We start from the raw sequence: 23447 nt of genomic DNA, 5'->3' as shown, positions 1-23447 counted from the left end.
AAGGAATGTGATAAACTCACCTACTATACAATGAGCTCTTTAACAAAAAAACAAAAATAGTTCATGTTTAACACCTGAATTTATGTGAACAACGTAGTTATTTCAGACAGGTGCATAAAATGGGTTTCTGGCAATATTGAAATAGCCACTAGGGGGCAGAAAAGTGAAGTAGAAGAAACAGCTGTCACAGCACCTGGGTTCTGTAAGTTCAGCAACTCCCTTCCCTAGAGATCAGTTTCCACATCTGTAAAATGAAGGAGTGGACTACAGTGGCAGCTCTCAAAGTGTGGAGCACACCCAGCGGCATCGGCATCACCTGGGAACTTGTTAGACGTGCAAATTGCCAGGCTGCTCCCAGACCTCCTGAATCAGAGACTTGGGGGGGCTCAGAAATCCAGGGATCCCCAACCCCCAGGCTACAGATGAGGACCACCGGGACCCTGGCCAGTTAGGAACTGGCCACAGCAGGAGGTGAGCAGCAGGCCAGTGAGTATTACCACCTGATCTCCGCCTCCTGTCAGATCAGAGGCAGCATTACATTCTCACAACAGCAAACCCTGTTGTGAACTGCGCATGCCAGGGACCTAGTCTGCGCGCTCCTTATGAGACTCTAATGCCTGATGATCTAATGCCTGATGTCACTGTCTCTCATCACCCCCAGATAGGACCATCTTGTTGCAGGAATACAAGCTCAGGGCTCTCGCTGATTCCACATGACAGTGAGTTGTATAATTATTTCATTGTATATTACAATGTAATCATAATAGAAATAAAGTACACAATAAATGTAATGCACTTGAATCATCCCGAAACAATTATCTGGCCCCAGTCCATGGAAAAAGAATTGTCTTCCACAAAACTGGACCACTGCCACAGCTGTATTTTTTTTTTTTTTTTTTTTTTTTTTGAGATGGAGTCTCACTCTGTTACCCGGTCACCCAGGCTGGAGTACACTGGCACGATCTTGGCTCACTGCAACCTCCGCTTCCTGGGTTCAAGCAATTCTCCAGCCTCAGCCTCCCAAATAGCTGGGACTACAGGTGCGAACCACCACACCCAGCCAATTTTTGTGTTTTTTACTAGAGACCACGTTGACCGGGCTGGTCTTGAACCCCTCACCTCGCAATCCACCCACCTTGGCCTCCCAAAGTGCTGGCATTACAGGTGTGAGCCAATGCGCCCGGCCCACAAGCAGTATTTTAACAGGCCCTCCCTGTGATTTAGATGCACTCTCCAGTTTGAGAACTATTGAGCTAGATGATTCCAAAGGGCTCCTTCATATCTAACTGCATGCGACCTTCTCCTTGGTCAGGGCTGCCACATGTTGAGAACCCTGGGCCTTAAAATACATCTCTTTTCTTATTTTTGTTTGGAGCTTGCTTGGGAGGGATTCTTTTCCTTAGAAACAAAAATATGCATTGACAGGCCAGGCACAGTGGCTCACACCTGTAATTCCAGTACTTTGGGGGGCCAAGGCAGGTGGATCACCTGAGGTCAGGAGTTCAAGACCAGCCTGGCTAACATGGCGAAGCCCCATCTCTACTAAAACTACAAAAACTTAGCCAGGCACAGTGACACATACCTGTAGTCCCAGCTAATCTGGAGGCTGAGGCAAAAGAATCACTTGAACCTAGAAGGCGGAGGTTGCAGTGAGCTGAGATTGTGCCACTGCATTCCAGCCTGGGTGACAGAATGAGACTCCATCTCAAAAAAAAAAAAAATGCATTGACCAAGATAGATGACCATGATCTCAAATGTCAAATGCGTTTGGGGACTTTATGGTGATGAGTGGAAAACTTCTGTGAAATTATTGATAGCTTTATCAAAATTTCATTTAATATTATTTTCATGTCGTCTTTCTGATTTTAAGCAAATTGAAAAGGACCACAAAAAGTGGAAGGGAAGGGGGTAGAATTGAGACTTTAATGGAAGAAAGAAGAGAGAGATGGAGAGGAAGGAAAATGAGAGATAGTGTGTTTACTCATGTGTCCAGAACCTGGTCTTGGGAACTCATAACTACCCTCCAATCCAGTGTTCTCAATCCTGGCTGCATTGAGAAACTTTAAAATCAGGCCATACCCCAGGCCACGCCCCAGAACAATAACATCAGAATCTCTGGGGATGCCACCTGGGTGTTGCTAATCTAGAGCCAAATTTGAGAACCACTGCTTTATCTCCTGCTGCTCCAGGCATGTCCACCAGAGCAGCAATTTCAGAATCACCTGAAAGCTTGTTGGAAGTGCAGCATCGGCTCGGCACAATGGCTCACACCTGTAATCCTAACACTTTTGAGGCCGAGGGAAGAAGGAGGAAGGAGAAGAAGAAGAGGAAGATGAGAGAAAAGAGAGTCCTGGGCCTCAACCCAGAGCTCCTGAATCAGAATCTGCATTTAGATCCTTAGGTGATCTGTGTGTACATTTTAAGTTTGAGGTAGCTGCCCCTTTCTTTTCTTTTCAGATAGGGTCTTGCTCTGTCATCCAGCTGAAGTGCAATGACATTATCATAGTTCACTGCAGGCTGGCACTCCTGGGCTCAAGAGATCCTCCTACCTCAACCTCCCAAGTCACTGGCACTATAGGCACACGGCTAATTATTTTTTCTTTTCTTCTTTTTTCTTTTTTTTGACGCTGGATCTCACTCTGTTGCCCAGGCTGGAGTACGGTGCAGCAATCTCGGCTCACTGCAACCTCCACCTCCCAGGCTCAAGCAATTCTCCTGCCTCACCCTCCTGAGTAGCTGGGATTACAGGTGCGTGCCACCACGCCTGGCTAATTTTTATATTTTTAGTAGAGATGAGGTTTCACCATGTTGGCCAGGCTGCTCTTGAACTCGTGACCTCAGGTGATCTGCCTGCCTCAGCCTCCCAAAGTGCTGGGATTACAGGTGTGAACCATCGTGCCCAACCATTTTTTTATTTTTTACAGAGACAAGGGTCTCATTATGTTAACCAGCCTGGTATCAAACTCCCAGCCTCAAGCAATTCTCCCACCTTGGCCTCCCAAAGTTCTAGGATTACAGGTGTGAGCCACCACACCTGGCTGATTGAAGTTTGATCTCCCCAGGATCTGCTCCTTTGCTGTCTTCTGTCTGGTATTTGACATTACACTCATCCCAGTATTTGAGATGCCATCTGCTGTGACTGGTCTTAAATTCCAACTAGTGCTGTGTGTTTTCTCTCAAAGGCTAAGCTAAGCTGTTCTCCCCATTTCTCCGGCTAGAAAAACTGAAGCAGAGGCCTCAGGGCCTTGCACCCCAGCTGTACCTTCTGGACGCCAGCCTGGAAGCCCCTCAGGCGGCTGCACTTGATCATCTGGTGAAGCAAGACTTGGGCCACAGCAGCATCCAGCAATTCCAGGTCATCGTAGAAACAAACCAGCAGCCCCAACCTGTGTGAGAAGAGGAGGGGTATGGTGGAGGTGTAAGTGCAGAACCAGCCCATTCTGGTATCATTTTGTGTAATAAAATGGTGAGTTGTTTTTCAGTTGCCATGGACTCCCAGATTGAAGGTCATATAACCTGAACATGCCCAGATGAACCAAATGTGCAACCACAGGTGGAACCTAAGTACTCAGACAGGACCGAGGAATGAAGGCTGAATTAAGAAGTGGACGCCACATGGCATGGTCCATGATCCAATCAGATTGAGCCCTGGCATCACTTCATGGCATAATCCAATAAGATCCCACCTCCCAGCATCACCTCATAGCAAGACCCAATCAGATCAAATCTCATTACCCTCTGCCTATAAAACCTGCCCCAGCCCACAGCTCAGAGACACAGATTTGAGCACTGCTTCCTTTCTCCTTGGCAGCTGATTCACAGTAAACGTTTCTCTCTACAAAAACCTGGTGCCTCAGTGTTTGGTTTTCCATTGTGCATGGGCAAACAAACCCAGTTTGGTTCTATAACAGAAGGCTGAGAGCTGGCAGACACAATGACATCCACTGCCCAGTCTAAACCAATGGGGTCCTAATTATATTAACAGCAGATAACACTTATCAGGTCTTGTGCTGAGCTGTTTATCTGCATTATCTCATCACAGCAACCCTACAAGGCAGGTGCTCTCATTAGCCCCATTTTACAGATGGGCAAACTGAGATTTGATTTGTCCAAGCCAAGTTGGCGGAACTGGGACTTAAATGTAGACCCATCCAACTATGCCATCTCTCCACCAGGGATGAATAAAGGGAATAAGGAAAGAACAATGCTGGGAGCCACAAAAAACTCCCCATTTTCCTCATGGAGAAAAGGGGGTTTCTTCACCCTGATGGATTCTCCGAGGCAGAGATCTGTTTCCAGGATGCCTTTCCTACCTACCCACCAAGATGATGCAAAGATTTCAGAGGGAAACAAAAAAGACTGGAGGAAAACAGTGGAAGGACAGAGGTGAAATTTGAACCCTGGTATAACTGAGAGCAATGTATCTACTCATTAAGAGCATCGATTCAGGCCTACTACAGTTTGAAGCCCGGCTCTTTAAGATGTTTGATCTGCATTGAGTTACTTAACTTCTCCATGAGGTTGCTGTACACAGTTCCACAATGCACACTCTGTACTCCTGTACTGTACAAAGGCAGGGTGCCCCTCCTTCTCTGAGCTTTAATAAATGGGAGGTTTGCTTTGTTCATTGTAACACATCATAATAAATATGAATGAAAGAAAGAGGATGGCTGTGAAAGTTAAATGAGAAGTGGCACACACCAACTGATGTGCATACTTCCTGATGGATACTAAGCACTCATTCATTAATGAATGCTGTTAGAGTTAGTATGAAGACTACCTGGTGTCTACAATCAGCCTGGCTCCACCCTCTCAAAGAGATATTGACATATTCAGATATGCCCACAGAAGAGCTGCCAGGTCCAGGGAAAAAGATTTGAAAGCGTGTCTGATGAGGAAAAGAGATCTGCTTAACATCGAGAAAAGAAGACTCTGGGGAAGTGAGGGCTGAGTGTTAATAAACACGTTAAGAATAACTATTCACAATAGCCAAGATATGGAATCATCCTAAGTGTTGGACACATCAGTGGATGCATGGATTTTTTAAAAATATAGTGAATACACAATGGAATGCTCTTCAGCTTTGAAAAAGAAGGAAATTCTATCATATGGGACAACAGGGATGAACTTGGAGAATCTTATGCTAAGTGCAATAAGCCAGGCACAGAAAGACAAATACTGTATGACCTAACTTATATGAAGAATCTGGGCCAGACATGGTGGCTCACACCTGTAATCCCAGCACTTCAGTAGGCGGAGGCGGGCAGATCACAAGGTCAGGGTTCAAGACTAGCCTGGCCAACATGATGAAACCCTGTCTCTACTAAAAATACAAAAATTAGCCTGGCATGGTGATGCACACCTGTAATCCCAGCTACTCAGGAGGCTGACACAAGAAAATCGATTGAATCCCAGAAGCAGAGGTTGTAGTGAGCTGAGATCGCACCACTGCACTCCAGCCTGACTGACAGAGCAAGATTCTGTCTCAAAAATAATCTGAAAAAAAAGTCATACTCATGGAAGCAGAGAGTTAGAATGGTTGTTACCACGGGCTGGAGGTGGGAAGGGAGTTTTGGAGATAATTGAACAAAGGATACAATGTTTCAGTTAAATAGGAAAGTAGGTTCTAGAGATCTATTGTACATGCTGACTACAGTTAATAACAATGTATCATATTTTCAAAATTGCTAAGAGTAGATTTTAAGTATTCTCACCACAAAAAAAAGTATGTGAGGTAATGATATTAGCTTGATTAAGCCATTCCACAATGAATATATATCTCTAAACATCATGTTGCATACCATAGATATATTTTTATCAATTTAAAAAATAAATTATAAAAGAAAAAATAATATTTCTTGAGCACTTACTATGTGTCAGGTGTGCAAATCCCTACAAAGATCTTCATGTAGCAGGCATATTTTTATCTCCCATTTTACAGATGGGGAAGCGGAAGCACAGAGAGGTGATGTAAAAATGGCAAAGATCACACAATTTGTAAGCAGCAGGGCCAGGATTAAGCCATGAAGTCTGGCTGGAGGTCACATGTTCTTAATCATGAGGCTATTTGTGTGTGCATGTAGCCATAGAAAAATGGAACCCAGCTGGGCATGGTGGGTCACACCTGTAATCCCAGTGCTTTGGGAGGCCAAGGCAGGCAGATCACAAGGTCAGGAGATCAAGACCATCCTGGCTAACATGGTGAAACCCATCTCTACTAAAAATACAAAAAATTAGCCAGCCGTGATGGCATGCACTTGCAGTCCCAGCTACTCAGGAGGCTGAGGCAGGAGAATCGCTTGAATCTGGGAGGCAGAGGTTGCAGTGAGGCAAGATCGCATCAATATGCACTCCAGCCTGGGTGACAGAGCAAGACTCTGTCTTACAAAAAAAAAAAAAAAGAAAAAGAAAACTGGCACCCATGCTAATAAGTGAAAATTACTAAGGATAGATGAGGAGATGTAATTGTTCTCTATGAGTACATTCCCTAAAAGTGGCTCATTTAAAAAACTTCAGGTAATATGGGATGGGTACACTGTGGCAATAAAACCTTGAGAGATGTACAGAAGAAGATTGAATGATGGCCTAGCACAGTGATTCACCCCTGTAATCTCAGCACTTTGGAAGGCCAAGGAGGTTGGATCACTTGAGGTCAGGAGTTCAAGACCTACCTAGCCAACATGGCAAAAACACATCCCCACTATAAATAGAAAAATTAGCTGGGCTTGGTGGCATGTGCTGTAATCCCAGCTACTTGGAAGGCTGAGGCAGGAGAATCTCTTGAACCTGGGAGGTAGAGGTTGTAGTGAGGTGATATTGTACCACGGCACTCCAGCCTGGGTGACAGAGTGAGACTCTGTCTCAAAAAAAAAAAAAAAAAAAAAAGAAGAGGATTGAATGGGCCAGGTGTGGTAGCTCATGCCTGTAATCCCAGCACTTTGGGAGGCTGAGGTGGGCAGACCACCTGAGGTCAGGAGTTCGAGACCAGCCTGGCCAACATGGCAAAACCCCATCTCTACTAAAAACGCACACCAAAAAAACTAGCTGGGCATGGTGGCACACACCTGTAGTCCCAGCTACTCTGGAAGCTGAGGCACGAGGATTGCTTGAACTCAGGAGGTAGAGGTTGCAGTGAGCCAAGATCCCATCACTGCACTCCAGCCTGAGCAACAGGGTGAGACTCTGTCTCACCAAAAAAAAAAAAAAAAAAAAATGAGGGGGGATTGAACGGTACTCACCACCAACTTCTCATTGCCCACTCCCTGCCTTAACCTTCAAACCCTTCCTGACACCCCTGGAATGTAGAGTTCCTGTCCCTCCCCTGCTGGGAATGGTTTCAGGGAGGATCACATTACAATCACTAAATTCTAGAGCTTATCTCATCCAGGGGCTCCCCAGCTGAGAGTCTGATAACAAGGGGTTCTCAAATACGGGGACCCATGAGTTATTTCCAACACTTGACTCAACTTAAAACAGAAATCACATATTCACTTTGGAACAGGACCCAGTCCTGAGTATTTAAAATGTTTCATTTCTGTGCTGAGAGTTGGAATTAGCACTTGATAAGATTGCATAAAATGCCTGGCACACAGGAGATGCTCAGAAAGCATTTACCCTTTCACTCTGCTTCATAACCACTTCATGAAAAGGGTGCAGACATGCACAGAGAGATGTGCACAGAGAGATGTGGAACTATTCAAAGAGATGGACCAGCCACCTCCCTTCCCTCCCTGGGTCTTTTGCTGCTCAGAGAATTCTGATGCTTAGATCACATCTTGCAAAAGAGCTCCAATGCCCAGAGCCCATGTCCTTGCCTGTGGATGGTGGAGGTATTCCTCACGTTAAAGTTGGAGGAGCTGATCCTCTCCAGAAATGCGTGGGCCAGCTCAGGTGTGATGTCATAGACCGTGTCCAGCTGCTTGGTGGCATTGTCATAGCTGATAAACAGCCCGATCTGGTTGGTGGACAAGGACGGGAATATCAGTAAGGAGGGTAGAAGTGGCCCAGTGTGGCCCCACCCTGGTGGTCTGCACTGTGCCCCATCACGGATACTTGGATACGCCTCCTGATTCTCATTGTCATTGACGTCTTTTTTTGTTCTTTTTTTTTTTTTTTTGAGATGGAGTCTCATTCTGTCACCCAGACTGGAGTGCAGTGGCACGATCTCAGCTCACTACAACCTCCGCCTCCTGAGTTCAAGTGATTCTCCTGCCTCAACCTCCAGAGTAGCAGGGATTACAGATGCCCACCACCATGCCTGGCTAATTTTTATATTTTTAGTAGAGGCAGGGATTCACCATGTTGGCCAGGCTGGTCTTGAACTCCTGACATCAACTGACCCACCCACCTCGGCCTCCCAAAGTGCTGGGATTACAGGTGTGAGCCACCGCACCCAGCCTCATTGTCATTGATTTCTTAGTGGTCTATAACTGCTACTTTGGTTTTCTTCTCAACCTAACGGTTCTTTAGAAAAGTATTATTTTTTAACATCTGAGAAATTGGGCTTTTTAAAAGCTAATCTTTGCACATTTATTTCTAGATTTGTTATATTGAGGTCAGAGAATGTGGTCCACAAACTTTCTGCTTTGAAGAATCAGAACTTTTTTAAATAGATAAATGAGTTTATAAATGGCCCTTGGGCAATCTCTTTGTAAGACACAAAGTTTGGTGCATATATACTCAACTTATTAAATATACTATTCAGATTCCCGACATTCTCTTTCCTCCACATGTCCAAGGGTGCCATGTGCAAGTCTTCTACTACTATAGGACTCATATCTATTTTCCCTTGTATTTCTAGCAGATTACACATTATGTATATAATCTTTTTGAGACAGTCTCATTCCTTTTTTTTTTTTTTTTATTGAGATGGATTCCCACTCTGTCACCCAGGCTGGAGTGCAGTGGTACAATCTCAGCTCACTGCAACCTCAGTCTCCCAGGTTCAAGTGATATTCCCGCCACAGCCTCCCGAGCAGGTGGAATTACAGGCATGTGCCACCATGCCCTGCTAATTTTTGTATTGTTAGTAAAGATAGTGTTTCACCATGTTAGTCTCAAACACCTGACCTCACGTGATCCACCTGCCTCGGCCTCCCAAAGTGCTGGGATTACAGGCACGAGCCACTGAGCCCAGCCAAGACACAGTCGCACTCTATTACCCAGGCTGGGTTGCAGTGGTACGATCATGGCTCACTGCAGCCTCAACCTCCTGGGCTCCAGTGATCCTCTCACCTCAGCTTCCCAAGTAGCTGGGCTATAGGCACACACCACCACACCTGGCTAATTTTTAAATTTTTGGTAGAGGTGAGGTTTCACTATGTTGCTCAGGCTGGTCTTGAACTTCTGGGCTCAAGCAGTCCTCCCTCCTTGGCCTCCCAAAGTGCTGGGATTACAGGCATGGGTCACGGCACCGGGAACATTCTGTATTTTGATGCACTATTATGCAGTGCTCAAAGGCGCTCATAAAGTTGTCTCTACTTTGTGGATTGTACTCTTTGTCCATATAAAATTCCTTTTTAGGCTGGGCAAGGTGGCTCACACCTGTAATCCTAGCACTTTGGGAGGCTCAGGCAGGAAGATCATGAGGTCAGGAGTTTGAGACAACCTGACCAACATGGTGAAACCCTATCTCTACTAAAAATACAAAAATCAGACTGGCATTGTGGCACACACCTATAATCCCAGCTACTCAGAAGGCTGAAGCAGGAGAATCACTTGAACCCAGGAGGCAGAGGTTGCAGTGAGCCAAGATCACGCCACTGAACTCCAGCCTGAGCAACAGAGTGAGATTTCGTCTCAAAAATAAATAAACAAACAAATAAATAAAATTACCTTTTAACAGTGTTACTCTTGACTTCTCCCTTCTCTACATTTAGAGAATGAAAAGTTGCCAATGGGTGCTTGATCTTAGAAATTTCTTCTTGGGGTCCAGCTTTCTAAGAATTTAAGCTGCTACCTACTCAAAGCAACTCAACATTGAGAAAGTAAATGACAGTGGAGTGGGGGGTTAATTCTAGGACTGCTGGTTATAAAAATCGGAAGACACTTGAAATACTCCCAGCCCCCTAGGTAAAAAAGAGAAATCTTGTTCTGCCTCTGGTTTCATAATAAGCAGACATTGCTGAGTCAATGGGTCCTTGAACAAGCCAGTCATTTGATGCAAACACTTCTCTCATTGGACAGAAGTGTCAGAGCACATATGATTTATATAAAAAAAGAAAAAATTGGAGGCAAGGCCCACAGTCTCTTTATGAGTCCCTTTGTGTTGGCAGCATTCTTTGGAGACCCCATTCAAGAATCATGATGCCCAAGGGATTTTAGTATCATTGGGTCAACATCAAAAGGAGAGGGACAGGTTAACTGGTGAGTTTAGTAACCTTAGAACGTGTACATTTCTCCACTGTAAACTCTAGAATTAAAATCTAACCATTGTTCATGCTCAAACAGCTATTAACAGAAGTAGCTATATATAGAAGTAGCTATTAATCCATGTTGTTTTTGCTTTGAGTTCATGCTTCCAAGGACTGGAAACTTGATATCTTTTGTCCTTGGCTTTTCTTGAGTACAAAAACACCCTTAAATGATTTTTGGTTCATAGCCAACAATTCCTTTAAATCATGTTTGCGCACATCAGAGATGTGATCTTAGTTGTACACAATTCTTTTTCTTTTCTTAGCCCTTCCATACTAAAACACAATCCCATGACTGCCCACTTGAAACTTTGTCCCAATAGTTTTCTTTAGAGGCCCAAGCTCTATTGGGCTGAGGAGGGTATACAATTTCCAAGGCACCTTGACTGGCTGGATGAGCATTAGAGGTTGAGAATACACCTTACCCAAAGTGTATTAGTAATGGTAACGTATAAATGTACATTTCCAACTTACTTCTATAGGACTAATTTTCATAATTTCTTCAAATGATAGGTGAACCATGTATCTGCCCAAAATCCATAAGTTTTCTGCACTGACCCATGAAACAGAGTCATCTACAAAAAATAAAGAAATGAATAAATGAGTAAATTAAGTAAATCAAAGCCAGCCAGGTGCGGTGGCTCACACCTGTAATCCGAGCACTTTGGGAGGCCGAGGCAGGAGGATCACAAGGTCAAGAGATCCAGACCATTCTGGCCAACATGTTGAAACCCCATCTCTACTAAAAATACAAAATATTAGCTGGGCGTAGTGGTGCACACCTGTAGTCCCAGCTACTTGGGGGTCTGTGGCAGGAGAATGGCTTGAACCTGAGAGGCAGAGGTTGCAGTGAGCCAAGATCATGCCACTGCACTCCAGGCTGTGCAATAGTGCAAGACTCTGTCTCAAATAAATAAATAAATAAATGCCTTTGCACTGGTATGTGATAGTCAACAGCATCTTTGCTGTCAGGACCTCCTTCTTGCATTCATTAATTCTTTGTTTACTTTGTTTTTTGAGATTTTTTTGAGATGGAATCTCAGTCTGTTGCCCAGGCTGGAATGCAGTGGTGTGATCTTGGCTCACTGCAACCTCTGCCTCCAAGGTTCAAGCCATTCTCCTGCCTCAGTATCCTACATAGCTGGGATTACAGGCACCAGCCACCACACCCACCTAATTTTTGTAGTTGTAGTAGAGATAGGGTTTCACCATGCTGGTCTCAAACTCCTGACCTCAGGTGATCTGCCTACCTCCACTTCCCCAAGTGCTGGGATTACAGGTGTGAGCCACCACACACAGCCAGGTGGCATCTTTTTACCACCTACAATGCTTTTCCTTAACCATTCTGCATCCAAATCCTACTTTAAAATCAAGCTCAAATTTTTCTCTCCTTTAAAGCCTTCTCTTGTCTCCTTCATGAGAAGTACTTTCTCCCTCCACTGAATTCCCAGAGGACTCTCTCTGACAACTTGTTCTGGCCTTTGAATTTCCCCATCACTGAGATGTCAGTGGGACTTTAAAAACCATCAAGTCTAGGCAGGGCACGGTGGCTCATGCCTGTAATCCCAGAACTTTGGGAGGCTGAGGCAGGTGGGTCACAAGGTCAGAAGTTCAAGACCAGCCTGGCCAAGATGGTGAAACCCCATCTCTACTAAAAATACAAAAATTATAGCTAGGCATGGTGGCACGTGCCTGTAATCCCAGCTACTTGGGAGGCTGAGGCAGGAGAATCACTTGTGCCTGGGAGGCGGAGGTTGCAGTGAGCTGAGATGGCACCATTGCACTCCAGCTTAGGCAATATGAGGGAAACGCCATCTCAAAAAAAAAAAAAAAAAAAAAAAGCAACCATTAAGTCTAGGATCAGACCTCAAGTTTCACTGAGCTGGAAGTAGCTGCCAATGCTCCCTAGTTCTTTAGGAAAAGACATTTACACACAACAACATTGTATGGGAGGCATTTGGGGAAAATGAAAGAAGTGGGGAGCATTTACAGGATGCAGTGACTTTAACACCAAGAGCTATTTGCAGAAGCCGTGGGCAATGACAGATGCCCAAATGAGATGGAGAAATCAACCTGTGTATGGACTGATTCACAAAAACATACGGAGCACCTCCCCCAAACCAGGAATCAAAGATGTTGAGGTGACACAGGCATACTCCTACGATCCTTCAGATGGGGACCCTGGACATTTGCCTTGCCTATACAGAGGGCTAGAAAATTTTGGGGCTAGAACCACACATTCACAAAGAACCAAGCTAGTTGTAGATTTTTTAACTAATTACTAAGCATGAACTGTATTTCCACAGATCAATGATCCCCAAGCTTGGGATTATTTTTTCCTCTGTTGTCCAGGCTGGAGTGCAGTGGCATGATCACAGCTCACTGCAGCCTCGAACTCCTGCCTCAGCCTCCCTAGTAGCTAGGACTACAGGCATGCACCATCACATCAGGCTAATCTTTTAATTTTTTTTGTAGAGAGAGGGGTCTCACTACATTGCCCAGGCTGGCTTTGAACTCCTGGCCTCAAGAAATCCTCCTTCCTCAGCCTCCCAAAGTGCTAAGATTACAGGTATAAGCCACCAAACCTGGCCAGCAAGGTTGGGATATTTTTAACAGCCAAAGTATTTCCAGTTCCCTCAAGGGCCTTCATGAAAAAAAAAATTTTTTTTAAGATCCAAACAGAATTAATTTCAACTCGCTGTAGTTTAATAATGAAGCAAACCATACAGGAATTTTAGAAGGAAAGTCTGTGCCTAATTAAACTCTGGCAATATAGACAGAGAAGTCTGAAGGTTGAGCGGCTTTCTCACAGTTACACAGTGTGAGACTCCGATTCCTGGAGGCCATAATTATGCACCAAGCAGAGGGAATTCTACTATGCATTTGAGACTTTGATTATGATGTTGTTTAATGTTCATTATGCACAAATCTCAGAGCTAAATTCCAGGAAAAGGACTGATTGGCATTCCCCATCCTCCAGCCCCATCTGCTTTCCTTATGTTTTGCCCACACTGAGCTCATTCCCATCTCAGGTCCTTTGTATTTCCTGGGATCTCTCCCTGGGATGCCCTTTCTCCAGAGCCTTACATGACTGGTTCCCTCTCCTCATTTTGGTCTTGATTCTAATCTCACCCACTTTAGAGGTCTTCCCTGATTCCTTAGTCTAAGGGTTGGCAAACTACAGTCTATGGGGCAAACTCAGCCTGCCACCTGTTTTTATACAGCCCATGAGCCAAAAATGGATTTCCATTTATTATTTTGAGGTTTTTTTTAGAGACAAGGTCTCACTCTGTCACCCAGACTGGAGTGCAGTGGCACCTCACAGCTCACCGCTGCCTCAAACTCCTGGGTTCAAGAGATCCTCCTGCCTCAGCCTCTAGAGTAGCTAGGACTACAGGCATGTACCAGCATACCCGGCTAATTTTTTTTTATTTTTTTAAGAGATGGGGTCTTGCTATGTTGCCCAAGCCTGGCCACCATGGAGGAAACATGACTCTACTAAAAATACAAAAATTAGCTGGGCATGGTGGCAGGCACCTGTAATCTCAGCTATTCCGGGGCTGAGACAAGAGAATCACTTGAACCCATGAGGCATAGGTTGCAGTAAGCAGAGACTGTGCCATTGTACTCCAGCCTGGGTGACAGAGTGAGATTCCGTCTCAACAAACTATTTTATTTTCTTCATAGCAGCCAGCAGTATCTAAGTTTCTAAGTTAACTCTCTCTCTCTCTCTATTTACTTACATATTTAAAAAATTTTTCTCCACCAATCCTCCCACAATAAAATAGTAGGGCTATGAGAGCAGAGATTTTGTTTTGTTTCCTTCTCTATGCTCAGCTATTGATACATAACGAGCTTTTTGAAAGTGTTTAAAAGTTTATTCTGCTTACATTACTGACATTAAATGTTTAACAAGTTGAAGCTATCTGAGAAATTGTTTGTATTGTTAATCTCTATAGCCATTCTTTTCTGGTTTTTTTTTTCAATTGTGATAAAATACACATAACATAAAATTTACCATCTTAACTTTTTTTTGGTTTTTTTTTTTGAGACAGTGTCTCACTCCATTACTCAGGCTGGAGTGCAGTGACACAATCGCGACTCACTGCAACCTCTGCCTCCTGGGTTCAAACGATTCTTCTGCCTCAGCCTCCTGAGTAGCTGGGACCACAAGCACAAACCACTACACTTGGCTATTATTATTATTATTATTGTACTTTTTTGGTAGAGACAGAGTTTTGCCATGTTGGCCAGGCTGGTCTCAAACTCCTGACCTCAAGTGATGCGCACGTCTTAGCCTCCCAAAATGCTGGGATTACAGGTGTGAGCCACTGCACCCAGCCCCAATTTTCTTTTTTCTTTTTTCTTTGAGACAGAATCTCGCTCTGTCACCCAGGCTGCATTGCAATTGTGCAATCTTGGTTCACTGCAACCTCTGCCTCCCACGTTCAAGTGATTCTCCTGTCTCAGCCTCCCAAGTAGCTAGGATTACAGGTGCCTGCCACCATGTCAGGCTAATTTTTTATATTTTTAGTAGAGATGGGGTTTCACCATGTTGGCCAGGCTGTTCTCAAACTCCTGATCTCAGGTGATTCACCTTCCTCAGCCTCCCAAAGTACTGGGATTACAAGCATGAGCCACTGCACCTGGCCTGCCCAGCCCCATTATTAAGTGTACTGTTGAATGGTAGTAAGTACATTCACATTCACATTATAGTACAACCATCACCACCAGCCATATCCAGAATTTTTTGCACCTTGCAAAATCAAATGTCTACCACCATTCTAATTTTTCTCTAGGAATTTGACTGCTCTAGGACACAAAGAGGCTTTTAATCAACATCCATCACATAAATAAATCCTGACCTATTTCCGCTTTGGTTGCCAGGACACTCAGAGTTAAATTTCTGTGCTTCATTGCCTAGATATCCTAACAAAATCCTCTCTTCTCTCTCTCTGTCTCTCCCTCTCTCTCTTTTTCTTTATTTGAGACAGAGTCTCACTCTGTCGCCCAGGCTGGAGTGCAGTGGTGCAATCTCTCACTGCAATCTCCGCCTTCCAGGTTGAAGTGATTCTCCTGCCTCATCCTCCTGAGTAGTTGGCGCCCGCCAGCATACCCAGATAATTTTTGTATTTTTAGTAGAGACAGGGTTTCACCATGTTGGTCAGGCTGGTCTTGAACTCCTGACCTCAAGTGATCTGCAAGCCTCCCAAAGTGCTGGGATTACAAGCGTGAGCCACCGCACCCAGCCTCTTCCCTCATTTTAATATAGATTTTTTATACAGATTTGAACTTGTAACCCTACTCAAGGTACACATTGAATCTAAGTTACCATCATTATTTATGTTTCCCTAAAAAATTCAGACACAGCATTCATTGTAAAATACAGACACATTATTATTTGAGGCTTCAACATGTGCAAATTGCATTGACAAAATAGGGTGTGTTTTATTCCATAAGCCACATCAAACTGTTTTTCGAAGTAGTGGGAGGTGATAAAACTTATAAGAGATCAACATCAAATCCATGTTTTCGGAGATGAAGCACCTCTTTTGAAGATATTCTTCCCCCAAAAAGTGACCCCACCTCAAAGTACAGGCTCACCAGCGGCATTGGAGGATGTCTGCAATATCCCAGTCATCCAGGAATAGAGAGCTCTCTGGGAATGAGCCGAGGTTTGGTCGTAGAGATCTTTGAACACTGCAGATCTAAATAACACAAACACAGGCATCGATTAATAACAAGCAGGTAGGGGCCGCTTTAAAGAGGGAAGGAGTCATAACAGCAAGTGTGACCCAAAGCTGTCTTATGTTAAAACCCTTCTCCTGAATGTAAATTAGTTCAACCATTGTGGAAGACAGTGTGGCAATTCCTCAAAGATCTAGAACTAGAAATACCATTTGACCCAGCAATCCCATTACTGGGTATATACCCCAAAAACATAAATCATTCTGTTACAAAGATAAATGCACATGCATGTCCATTGAAGCACTATTCACAATAGCAAAGACATGGAATCAACCCAAATGCCCATCAATGATAAACTGGATAAAGAAAATATGGTATGTATACCACTATAGAATACTATGCAGCCATAAAAAGGAACAAGATCATGTCCTTTCCAGGGACATGAATGGAGCTGGAAGCCATTATCCACAGCAAACTAATTCAGGAACAGAAAATGAAACACCCCACATTCTCATTTATAAGTGGGAGCTGAACAACAAGATCACATGGACACAGGGAGGGGAACAACACACACTGGGGCCTGTTTTGGGGTGGGATGGGGAAAGGGAGAGCCTTAGGAAAAATAGCTGATGCATACTGGGCTTAATATCTAGTTAATGGGTTGATAGGTGCAGCAAACCACCATGGCACACATTTACCTATGTAACAAACCTGCACATTCTGCACATGTACCACAGAACGTAAAAATAATGCTCCCCCCCACTCCTTAGCTATATGCAGCTATTTTCCCATTTTCCTCTTCCCCTTCACAGCTAAACACCTTCCAAAGAATATTCTACACATATTGTCACCACTTCCTCACCTCTTGGTCCTTTCTTGGGGAAGTGGGGGACAGCTCTGTTGAGATAATTCATACACCCTACAATTCACCCATTTAAACTACACAATTCAATGGTTTTCAGCACATAAGAAAGAGCCAAAGATGTTCCTGATGGCATTATTTGAGTCTCTGGATCCAGCTGTGTCTGAAGTCAGCCCTACACGTAAAACTATTCAATTACATGTTCCAATAATTCCCTTTTCGCTTGAAGCCAGTTTGAATGGGTTTTTCTGCCTCTTAGGTTTACTGCTCTCTCAAATGAGCAGTAGTAACCAATAAACTCTCTCCACCAATGCTGTTCTCTTCCACAACCTGAATGAATAAAGGAGGGAGAAGACACTGAATTTAAAAGGAATAGTGTAATAGCCTGCAGAGCAAAAGGGTTTCATGAGTATGTGTCTTAGTGAAAAAACTGACAACCTAGAGAAAAGACGAGGTCAGTATACTATTGGTTTCCCCTACTGTTCTTTGACTGCAAAAGATAAAAGGAATCTTCCACATTGTTATCATCATATTGGTCTTTTCCTTCTTCTAAATCATTTTTAGATTTAGAAAGACTGTTTTATAGCCATACAGTGCTACAATTAGTAAAAGGAAGGAGTTGGCAGTGGTTGCAATGCCTAGGGCTCTTGAAGTCCTAGACACAATCCTCTAATTCAGTTTACATCAAAGCGCAATTTCATGCAGGGCTAGGTGTAACCAATATAAGCTGGCATGGCATCTCAAAAGGAGAAAAATACTCCTTTTTCAGTGCCCTGTCACTCCTTCTGCTGTCCCTCAAGAAGTATGTCTCAGTTTAGTGCCAGTGAGTCTTTAAAACACACTCAGATTTTTTTTAAATCAAGAGAACAAGACCCAGGTTCAGAGCCTTGGTGCTGTGGACTGAACATTTGCATTTCCCTGAATTTCCTGTGTTGAAACCCTAAGTCCCAACATGACAGTATTAAGAGGTGAAGTTTTGAGAGATGATTAGGTCGTGAGGCTGGATACCTCATGAATGGGATTAGTGCCCTTATAAAAGAGATCTCAGAGGGCTCAATCACCCCTTCCACCATGTGAGGACACAGCCAGAAGCTGCCACCTATAAACCAGAAAGCGAGCCTCACCTGACACCAAGTCTGTCAGCACCTTGATCTTGGACTTCCCACCCTTCAGAACCATGAGAAATAAATGCTGTTTTTTATTAACTGCCCAATCTATGATATTTTTGTTATAGCAGCCCAATCTGATTAACACACTTAAGCAAGAAACATATCTAGCTAGGACTTAGTGACACTTTCTTTTCCACTGTATTTATTTATCTTTTTTTTTTTTTTCAAGACAGAGTCTCACCCTGTCACTTAGGCTGGAGTGCAGTGGTGCGATCCTGGCTCACTGCAACTTCCACCTCCCAGGTTCAAGCGATTCTCTTGCCTCTCGAGTAACTGGAATTACAGGCACCCACCACCACACGTGGCTAATTTTTGTATTTTTAGTAGAGATGGAGTTTCACCATGTTAGCCAGGCTGATCTCGAGCTCCTGACCTCAAGTGATCTGCCTGCCTCGGCCTCCCAAAGTGTTGGGATTACAGTAGTGAGCCACTGTGTCCAGTTCCACTGTATTTATTTTTATGATGACTTTTACTTAAGACAAAGGGCACTGGTTTCTCATTTATAGCAATGATACCAAATTTACTCTTAAAGTAAATATTTGTAAGTAAAAATAATTCGTTACTATGAATAAAAACATGAAGAAAATAGTAGTACAGGCAGTGTAGAGTTATGGCAAAAATTGTGAAGATGTAGCAGAGTGACTGAAATTTGAGGGACACTTTTTTAATCAAATTCTCTCTCAACTCTACAGATTGTTTAGTTTGGTTTGGTTTTGAGATGGAGTCTCACTCTGTCGCCCAGGCTGGAGTGCAGTGGCATGATCTCAGCTCACTGCAACCTCCACCTCCCGGGTTCAAGTGATTCTCCTGCCTCAGCCTTCCCAGTAGCTGGGATTACAGGTGTGCACCACCATGCCTGGCTAATTTTTGCATTTTTAGTAGAGATGTGGTTTTGCCATGTTGGCCAGTCTGGTCTCAAACTGCTGACCTCATGATCCACCCACCTCTGCCTCCCAAAGTGCTGGGATTACAGGCGTGAGTAATCCCAGGCATGAGTTGGGCTGGGTGTAATCCAAATCTACAGATTTTAAGCTTTTGCTCCAAAACATGCATATCAACCTCTCCCCACCTGTCTTCTCCTTGCTGCCAGGTGATACCTCTTTGAATTCTCACAACAGCCCCTGAAGGATAGTGTGATGAGTTAAGAAGGTGGGGGTGGCCAGGTGCAATGGCTTATGCCTGTAATCCCGGCACTTTGGGAAGCAAGGCAGGTGGATCATTTGAGATCAGGAGTTTGAGACCCGCCTGACCAACATGGTGAAACTCTATCTCTAAAAAATACAAAAATAAGTCAGGTGTGGTGGACATGCCTATAGTCCCAGCTACTTGGAATTGAGGCAGGAGAATCACATGAACCTGGGAGGCAAAGGTTGCAGTGAGCCCAGATTGTGCCGCTGCACTCCAGCCTGCGTGACAGAGTGAAATTCCATTTAAAAGGAGGAGGAGGAGGAAAGGGAGGGGAAGGGGGAGGGGAGGGGGAGGGGAGGGGGAGGGGGAGGAGGAAGAAGAAAGAAAAGAAAGAGAAGAAGGAGAAGAAGAAAGTGGGAAGAACCACTCACAGGTTCGTAAAGGCATCCTTGCACAGGTCCTGAGGGAGCCGCTCTGTGATGTCCGGCTGGAGAAAGCTGCCTGAAGACCCCCTCAGCAGCTTGCCCAGGATCTCCACACACTCCAGGGAGTTCAGCACCTGGAAACACCTCTCCAATGTGATGAGAAACAGGCTGCGGTTCATGCCAGGACTCTGCAAGGCTCGGTCTCGAATCTCTCCTAAGTTGACAATGATGTCTTTCAGGTCCTAAAGCAATGAGAGAAGCCAGGGTCACCTTGAGAGAGCTGGCTCTTGATTTGGAAGCCCTGGGAGGGACCACACATTGCAACAGTGGGGAAAGTCAGGATCGCTGTTTAACACCATGCTGCTATGTTGAAACTTCTAGAACTTTCCATCCCCTGCAAAACAAAGTCAAGGCCTTTACCTGCTCCACTCGCTCAGGAGCCTTCCCACTCACCAGATACACCTGCCAATCACACCTCAGGCCCTTGTCTACCTGGAATTCTGCATCTCTCCTTTTCCTGGTGAAATCTAGCTCAACCTTTAAGGCTGGGATCCATTGCCGTCTCCTTGGTGAAGTCTTCTCTGATCCCTCCAACTTCCTACTTCAAATCAGATTTTCCTCCCTTATGTGCTCCCAGGGAATCTTGAGCCAAATTCTCTGATGCATTAAAGGGACTCAGGTGTCTCTCCTCCAAGCTGGTGGTTCTCACCTCTGGCTGCACATCAGAATCACCTGGGAAGCTTTTTTAAATTTTTATTTTATTTTTGAGACAGGGTCTCTCTCTGTCACCCAGGCTGCAGTGCAGTGGTATGATTTTCATTCCCTGCAGCTTCAACTTCCTGGGCTTGAGCGATCCTCCCACCTCAGACTCCTGAGTAGCTGGAACTACAGGCACATGACACCACACTCAGTTAATTTTGTAGAGATGGAGTTTTGCCATGTTGCCCAGGCTGGTCTCAAACTCCTGGGCTCAAGCAATCTGCCCACAAACTCCCAAAGTGCTAGGGTTACATGTAAGAGCCACCATGCCTAGCCCACCTGGGGAGCTTTTAAAAAGGACTGATCGGCCTGGCACAGTGGTTCACATCTGTAATCTCAGCACATCAGGAGGCCAAAGCAGGTGGATCACTTGAGCCCAGGAGTTTGAGACCAGCCTGGGAAACATAGGGAGACCCCACCCCTAAAAAATAATTATTTTTAATTAGTTGGGTGTGCTGGTGCACACCTGTAGTCCTAGCTGCTTGAGAGGCTGAGGTGTGAGCATCACTTGAGCTCAGGAGATCAAGGCTACAGTGAGCTATAATTACACCACTGCACTCTAGCCTGGATGACAGAGCAAGTCTCTGTCTCTAAGAAAAAAAAAAAAAGCCTCCATTTTACTGAGCATTGACTCTACTGTGCAAAGCTTGGAGCAAACATGCATCATCTCATTAACTCTCATGGCAGTCCTACAGGTTAAGCCCCATGGGTCCTAGGGTCACGCATTCCCAGGTGCAAATCCCAGGGCCTCTACTATCTGTGTGTTCTGAACAAATGACTTATCTTTTTCAAGTCCCAGTGTTTTTTGTTTTGTTTTGTTTTGTTTGTTTGTTTTTTGAGATAGAGTCTTGCTCTGTCCCCAGACTGGAGTGCAGTGGCACAATCCTGGCTCACTGCAACCTCTGCCTCCCAAATTCAAGCGATTCTCCTGCCTCAGCCTCCCAAGTAACTGGGACTACAAGCAGGCGCCACAATGCCCAGCTAATTTTTGTAGTTTTAGTAGAGACAGTGTTTCACCATGTTGGCCAGGATGGTCTCGATCTCTTGACCTCATGATCCACCTGCCTTGGCCTCCCAAAGTGCTGGGATTACAGCCATGAGCCACCATGCCCAGCCAAGTCCCAGGCTTGTAAATCCCAGTTTTTAAGGTCTCAGAGTCCTTACTTTGTGATATTCTTGGATCTTTAACCTCATTTTGTGGAAATTATCTGTTTGTGTTTTTTGTCTCCCCTCCAGACTGTGAGCTCCTTGAGGGCAGGGATAGTCATCTCTGTGTCCACTGGTGCATAGCAATTATTTTTAGTGGATGTTTATTAAGCCAAACAATCAGAAGATCCTCAGATCCTCAATTAGGATCCCTCACTTCTTAGTACTCACAAAAATATGAATTAGGCCAGGTGCGGTAGCTCACGCCTGTAATCCCAGCACTTTGGGAGGCTAAGGAGGGTGGATCATGTGAAATCAGGTGTTCAAGACCAGCCTGGCCAACATGGTGAAACCCTGTCTCTACTAAAAATACAAAAATTAGCCAGGCGTGGTGGTGCACACTTGTAATCCCAGCTACTTGGGAGGCTGAGGCACAAGAATCACTTAAACCCAGGAGTCAAAGGTTGCAGTGAGCTGAGATTGTGCCACTGCATTCCAGCCAGGGCAAGAGAGTGAGACCCTGTCTCAAAAAAAAAATTATAAAGCCCTTCATTCTAACTTTGGAGAAAGTAAGTGAGAAAACCTAGATCCTAAAGCTCCCAGGATGTTGGAGGAGGCAGAAGGAGGGAGGAAGAGACAAAGAAGGACCAAGGCCTAAGTTAGGCTCAATTTGATTCAATTCAACAAACACCACGTGGTGCTGGACTACCTCTATCCCCGGAATGCCAAGGATGCCTCACCAAGCGGTCTTTCTTGTCTTCTAAGAGGCATTTCATGGCAGTGTGGAACTGCTGGACATCTGTCTTCCTCAGGTCCTCCAGCAGCTTCTGGGGCTGGTGCAGACGCTGCTCCAGGTGGTTTTCCACGGCTGCCTGTATTTGGGGTGTTGGGAGAGTCAGTGAGAACAGAAAGAGAAGGAGCACATGGTCAGCACCATGGCCAGCGGCCCCAGCCGGCCACCTCATTCCTTGCAGAGACCACAACCGGCAGCCAGCAGTCTGGTTTGGTCAGCTCCAAATTTCCTCATTAGCTGCCAACATTTAAAAGTGAGGCAATTCCTCACAAGATCAAGATTTCCAACTTCTCTTGAAAAATGCAAAGGTTTGGCAACACCGGGCACACATCCCCTTTTTGGTAATTGGCAAGCCAAGGGACAGCTGTTTGCTGAAGTAACTCTCAGGCCCAGCCTGCCTGATTCCCCCTTTCTGTGGCCTGTGTGGTTCCTGAAGGTAATTGAGCTTCCCATCCATAGCAGCTGACCTTTGCCCAGGAAGTTCAGTACCCCCTAGATGGCACTGTGCCCAAACCCAAGCTACAAGCGCAGGAGCAAAATACAGGCAAAATGAACAAAGTCTGTGGCATCCCCTACAGGGCAAGGAGCAGAAGCCATCAGCCTCTCCTGAAAGAGACTTCTGCTGTCTGGGGAATTGTTCTCTAAACCTCCCTTAAACAGACATACCCAGTGTGATGTCATGGGCAAGAAGTGAACTCTAAACCCAGACAACTCATGTGCAAGTCCCCGCCTTGACACTTACAAGCTGTGTGGCTTGGGCAAGTTACTTAACTAGGGTTGCTAGGTAAAATACAGGATGTGCAATTAAATTTGAATTTGAAGTTAACTGACCATCCTGGAAAAATGACGCTTTTTTTTTTTGTTTAGTATAAGTATGTCCCAAATGTTGCATGGGACTTACTTAACTTAAAAAATCCCTCATTGTTTATCTGAAATTCAAGCGACATTGGGCATCTGTTTTTTGTTTTTGATTTCAAGACAGGGTCTTGCTCTGTTGCCCAGACTGAAGTGCAGTGGTACGATCATAGCTCACTATTACCTCAAACTCCTGGGCTCAGACAATCC

The 23447-nt window shown here is 44.8% G+C and overlaps 1 protein-coding gene across 3 annotated transcripts in view; it reads right to left on the bottom strand.

Moving 5' to 3' along the window:
- Positions 1-23447, bottom strand: part of OTOA (otoancorin) — a 97059-nt gene that overhangs the window by 51633 nt on the left and 21979 nt on the right. For all 3 annotated transcript variants that reach the window (XR_010337373.1, XM_064362566.1, XM_021672299.2), the window contains 6 exons: positions 22330-22461; positions 19691-19926; positions 16017-16120; positions 10887-10987; positions 7815-7954; positions 3263-3386 (listed from right to left, as the gene is read on the bottom strand). Coding sequence is in view for 2 of the 3 variants with exons in the window: in XM_064362566.1 (XP_064218636.1) it covers positions 3263-3386; positions 7815-7954; positions 10887-10987; positions 16017-16120; positions 19691-19926; positions 22330-22461 (837 nt within the window). In the remaining variant the exon portion in view is untranslated. The remainder of the gene's footprint in view (positions 1-3262; positions 3387-7814; positions 7955-10886; positions 10988-16016; positions 16121-19690; positions 19927-22329; positions 22462-23447) is intronic.

Source organism: Aotus nancymaae, unplaced genomic scaffold (assembly GCF_030222135.1).
Source record: "Aotus nancymaae isolate 86718 unplaced genomic scaffold, 86718_ANA_hifiasm-v0.15.2.pri h1tg000049l, whole genome shotgun sequence".
NCBI lineage: Eukaryota > Metazoa > Chordata > Mammalia > Primates > Aotidae > Aotus > Aotus nancymaae.
This window is presented reverse-complemented; position numbering and strand designations above follow the sequence as displayed.